Genomic DNA, 5,932 nt, shown 5'->3' on the forward strand with positions numbered 1-5,932 from the left:
AAAAGAGTTGGAAGCCGTTCCTGAAGGAACTCTAAATAACTGTGAGAGTTGAGCGTTGGCGGCAGTTCCACAGGTCCCAATATCTGACAATTAAAAATACCGCACCATAGATTTATTTTGTACCGGTACTGCGAACGATCTTCTCTCATTTCGTGGGGATTGTCTATCTGCCAACTGTGAAGGTTATGTAAATTAAAATAACCATCATGTTTGCATGATGATTCATCGCTCCAAATTATTTTATTAAACAAGTTGGGGTCTGATTCATGCATTCGCAACATTTCACGGCAAATCTAACCCTCGACAGGTAATCTCTTTCCTGTAGAGCCTGAACACGTTGAATGTGGTAGGGATGAAATTGATGGGTTTAAAGCTTTGTGAACTGTAGTTTTTGGTATTCCCGTTCGTCTTTCCATTATTCTCACTGAAGTTGATGGACCTAGTTCCACTTCCTCTAACACAACTTCAACATGTACCGTTTCAGGACGTCCTGTTTCGCTACCACGCCTTCCAGTTATGCGACCTTAAAAAGTGAAAAATGATAGTTAACAAGCAAGCAAACAAGAAAGGTGTAAAAATCACTTACCTTCATATATTTCCCAATAGGTCCGGGCAAATATTTCACGACCCGGATGCCGACGATTGGGGTATCGCTCTGCATAGAGCCTTTGAGCAGCTCTGGCATTACAGCAAGCTTCACCGTAAATTAGGTGAATATCCGCATATTCATGCGACTTATACTGTGTGTTCTCTGTCATAGTATTAATAACTCAATGTTCGAAAGGTCCAATTTCACAAAATCCACTTTCACTAATTCCGGTAGGTGACATAAAATAATGTCAGGAGCAGGTAATAATGTACCTTTGTACTATTTAGCATGTCATTGGTCGGTAACAAGAGGAACTTAAATTTAAATCTATTAAATACACTAGCGGCCCGGTACGTGCTTCGCTACGTATAAAGTGAAATATTAAATCAAACTCATTTATAAAAAAAAAATATATATTTAATTATTTGCTAGCTATTTTAAAACTTAATCCAAAACATTTGGATAAACAATATTTTTTGTTTTTCCATTTTGAGCATGAATAAACAAACGGCTGGGGGTACCGACTCTGGAACAGGCAACATAAAGTTGGCCATGTGAAAAACATGATTCCTCCAAATTCACACCACAAACGTTAAGTGTTTGCCCTTGAGCTTTGTTGATGGACATCGCAAATGATAAACGCACAGGATATTGTAATCGTTTGAATTCAAATGGCATATCAGTTGGAATCATAGGGATACGCGGTATTAAACAAACTTCTCCTTTTGATTTACCAGTTAAGATCGTAGCTTCAATCAAATTTGGCAATAAATTTTTCACTGCCAATCTGGTGCCATTACACAGTTTTGGTGGATTAATATTTCGCAATAATATAATCAAAGAACCCACTTTCAGATTCAAGCAATGCGGTGGCATACCAGCCGGTTCTAATGAATTTAAAAATTCAGTTGGATAATGAATCAAGATGAATTCATAGCACTGTCAATTGATTTATATGTCGTGACTACACCTGGGAGTTTTGCTTGAATTTGAAAATTAATGGCATTGATATGAATGTTCTTCGGTGCTAAAATGGCGCGTTCTCTCAACCAATCATGATTTCTGTAATTCTGAAGAATATTTGGAAAAACACATTCAATCAATTCATCTATCGATTTCGTAATTGAACAAAAATTGTTCGGTACAGTGATCAATCCGTTGGTTCTGTCGATTTGTATTTTGCCATCACCAATTTGTAACAATTGTTTTGAAAACTCATGGGCAGCTGGATCAATTTGTAGGTGAATACGCATATTAATGTTCAGTGTCAATTTTTGTACATATCTCCAAAGAACTGATGACTTCAAACAGGCATTTATTTCATCAGCAGGAGTTGACCGAGGAATGACAGGCAATGTTTGTCGAAAATCCCCTGACAGTAATATCAAAGCACCACCAAAAAGCTGTTGGTTACCACGTAAATCTTGCATTGTTCGATTAAATGCTTCTAGTAATTTTTTATTCGCCATTGTACACTCATCCCATAAAATAATTGACGTTAATCGCAGAACTTTTGCCATAGCAGAATTTCTTGAAATATTGCAAGTTGGAGTTTCAATCACCTGTACATTCAATGGCAATTTTAATGCAGAGTGTGCTGTCCGGCCACCTTCTAATAATGTATCAGCAATTCCCGAAGATGCAAGTGCCAATGCAATTTTCTGTTCCGATCGAATAGTGGCTAAAATCAGTGATATAACGAACGTTTTGCCTGTACCACCAGGTGCATCCAAGAAATATAACCCACCTGCATTATTGGAAATGGCTTGCATGATTGTGTCATATACATGTTTTTGCTGAATATTCATTTTGGTTATATTCGATTGTACAAATAAACGCAAATCATTAGAATTGAATTCCTGCTCACGTTGCAATTCACGATCAAACAGATCATGCATGTCACGATTTGGTGCGGTCATACCCAATTGTACTAATGTTTTATTTGCAATCCGTAGACACATATCTTCAATTATTATCAAAGCTTCGTTGTACATTTCCAAAGTTATCAACAAATCAGGATTTCTTGCATGATGACGCATACGAATTAAAATATCTTCTGCAATATTATGTTTATATTTGTTCCATAATTCAAGTGGATTTGATGGCATACATGTTGATAATATAACGGCAAACAGCATTCGTATTTGTTGAGGATGAGCCGAAATAGATCCATCATGAAGTGTTGAATCCCAATGTGCATCATCCTCCAACAAATGCAAAAGTTGGCATGCTTCACGGTATGTTTCACACAAATGACCGTTGACTGTTCTCAATTCTTGAAATGATTTTGGGCCATTCACGTTAACTAATAACAATCTCAAATAAAAACACTCAACATTGTTTGGATGTACTGTATATATTCTGCCAATTGCATCTGTTTGGAAAATGCCAGGATGCCCATGAACTGCTGTTCCTTGTTTACGTCTTTGAAATTTTTTCGAAGACACATTCCATGTGTAATACTGAGGCACTTCAGAATATAACAAAGTTATCGCAAATGTATCAGTTTCGCATAATTTGAAAAAAGCTGTTAACGTAGTTGCTGGTGGTTGCGCTGCTCTTTCCAATAAATTTGCTACATTAAAATAAACACGTTGGCCATTCTCAAGATGTACAGCCAAGTGAACAACCGCAGGATGTCTTTCGTGCATTGGAAACGACATAATCCTCCAGACAGCTTCATTGCTACTAATATAGCGACCCATTTGATACTGAGTAATTTCATCATTTCTATTATCACCAGCAACACCGAAAATAGCCATATCGCTCCCTTTATTTACATACTTGCAAATATATTTAATGGATTTGACAGAATTACAATATTCCACATTTATATGAGCGTTGAATATTTTCGATAATAATGGACAATACGGAACCACCCAACGATTATCAACTTCAACTTCCTGGTTATGCATTCTAATGGTTGCCGTTTTGCCATTATCATTAGGTGATCTACGTCGATACAACGGATATCCGTCATTGCCCGTTATTGTGTCTGAAGTAAATTGCCTTGGGTATCGTTTCGAACACTTTTCATCAATCATACATGGTGAATTCACATTTAGTTCACCGCACGGTCCATGTATCATGTTTTTAACGACAACTTGAAATAACTCAGGATCAGCAGTGTGATTAGGAATTTCAGCTGATATAAGGTTATCGATTTGATCCGGAGTTATTTTATGTACCAGCCAAATTAGTATATGTGCGTGCGGCGATCCCCTTTTCTGCCATTCGATGGAGTACATATGGCAACGCACCTCCCCAAATACATATAATTTCACAATTAAATCCATAAGTGCTTTACATTTTTGCCGAAAAACACGCGCAGTAATATCATGACGATCGGTTGTCGACTGTCCTGCAAATAAATTGTTTTTGATGTCATCCCACTGCGGATTACATGTAAATGTAATGAACAGATCCGGTCAACCGTATTTTCGTACATAACACATTGCGTCTTGTGCATATTCGTTCATATTCCGTGGGCTACCAATATACGAAGATGGCAATATAGTTAAACGTCCGATGTCATAAATATTAGCATCATTCGCTATCGCATCTTGCAAATGAATATATTGTTCAGATCTTAATTTTGCTTGGTTGAAACGAACAAAATTAAGACGTTCTGTTCCTATTTTGGCGTACATATCAACGATGTACTGATGATATAGTTTACGACATCTCAAGATATAATTTTGTTCTTGTGGACGAACCATCAATCGATAAGAATAAAAATTCATGGCACTAACTTTTTTCTGTACATGTAGACCTGAAAATAAGTGGAAAATGTGACTTAAGAAATTTCTACAAATGATGAAATGTCAACACACTGAAAATATTATTTACCTGTTCGTGGATCAATCATTGGTATATTGATATGGTAGCCATCGTCACCTTTCCAATGCAATATTGGGTATTGTAATGCGTCGTAACTACGATGAAGTTCCGATACACGTTGCAATTGCTCATTTCTACGATGAAGTATAATATCACGCGATTGAAACTGATCACCACGAATTACAATTGCAACCTCATCAATTGTCGGTGCATTGAATCGCCTTTTATGCTCTCCAAAAGGTGTTCTATCAGCCCTTATTACGATTTTGTGATTATCAGATGGCATACGATCGAGAGCAATTTTGAACAATTGAACTAATGCCTTATGCTGATGGAAAAACCTTTGTAGCTCACAAATAATTTCTCGTCTTGTATTCAAAGCAATTGCACAACGTTGATCCAATTCACGATTTTCATCACCAATAAAATAAATTTGCAAAAATTGATAATCAGCGTCGGGGTATGGCAATAACGAACCAGCTTGATGATAAATTTGGCCCTGAATCTGCAACATGTATGCAATTTTAGGTATATGTTGCATAATAATTTTTAAAACTATAGAATACTTTTATGATTCAGATTGATTGGGACAATCCTGTTTAAGTATTTACCTTAAACGTCGGCATAAAATTATCTCTAATAATGTTAGTAGCACCAAAAGAAGTCATTTGAAATGCCGAATTGTATTGTTGAATATGACTCAAAAAGTGCTTCGAATTTTCAGAAGTCCCAAAAATTAATGAAGACAATGGTTCGGGTGGAGTTTCTAATGGTGGCAATCTCACTTTGCCATTAGCACAACACATGCCGGGCGTTTCACCTGGAAATTTAGCCGCATCACAATGTGGACATATTGCGTCCATTATTCCAATATATCCGTACATACTGTAATTAATCTGACTGTTGTAATTAAAAGCAGCACGCATAATTTCAGGTACAACAGATCTATTTCGTGCATTACGTTCACGCTGCGATGCATTAGCTTGTGCTCGTTCATCTGGAGTCTGTGATCGCCTTTGTAATGCCGTAGCATTTGCATGACGCGTTCGCCGACCTATATTTCCTCGTGTGGGTCGTGGCATTTTTCTTTCAAATAAAAAAGTATAAATTAAATTTAAAAAAATGCCTACATTAATAGTGGTACACCATATGTTTTTTCAAATAAGGAAACACATGCATTCGTGTAATTCACTTCAACAGTTCAAAACTTACCGTTTTTTGCTCGGAAATTCGCTTTGCGCTATATTTCTTCTTTTCACAAATTCACACAAACTTCAATAATTATTTAAAAAAAAACACTATAATAACTAATAATTTGGCACCGCGGTAATTTCGGACACTACTGAACGTATGGGGCCAAAGAAAACGCTCCAGCGATGTTTACACTCCAATGTCATATATTCTCCTAATTTGAATTTTCTTAATGCTAAGAGTCAAAGCTCTATATACCTATCTATACAAAATATTCATGTATTTCTCTATGCAAAATAAATGCACCGTAAT

The 5,932-nt window shown here is 36.5% G+C and overlaps 2 protein-coding genes across 2 annotated transcripts; both read right to left on the minus strand.

Moving 5' to 3' along the window:
* Positions 1–425: 425 nt before the first annotated feature.
* On the minus strand, positions 426–3,351 carry LOC118755527 (the record flags this gene model as incomplete). Its single annotated transcript, XM_036490359.1, has 2 exons — positions 1,899–3,351; positions 426–523 (listed from the first exon to the last, which is right to left on the minus strand). Coding segments are annotated over exons 1-2 (1,551 nt in total), but the record flags the coding sequence as incomplete, so codon positions are not given.
* Positions 3,352–4,273: 922 nt separating this feature from the next.
* Positions 4,274–5,650, minus strand: LOC118755526. The gene is made up of 2 exons (XM_036490358.1): positions 5,041–5,650; positions 4,274–4,934 (listed from the first exon to the last, which is right to left on the minus strand). Exons 1-2 carry the CDS (start codon positions 5,509–5,511, stop codon positions 4,431–4,433), a joined length of 975 nt encoding a protein of 324 aa, XP_036346251.1. The 5' UTR covers positions 5,512–5,650; the 3' UTR covers positions 4,274–4,430.
* Positions 5,651–5,932: the final 282 nt, after the last annotated feature.

The sequence above is a fragment of the Rhagoletis pomonella genome, unplaced genomic scaffold, assembly GCF_013731165.1.
Source record: "Rhagoletis pomonella isolate Grant_MI unplaced genomic scaffold, Rhpom_1.0 Rhpom_scaffold_06492, whole genome shotgun sequence".
In the NCBI taxonomy this organism is placed as follows: domain Eukaryota; kingdom Metazoa; phylum Arthropoda; class Insecta; order Diptera; family Tephritidae; genus Rhagoletis; species Rhagoletis pomonella.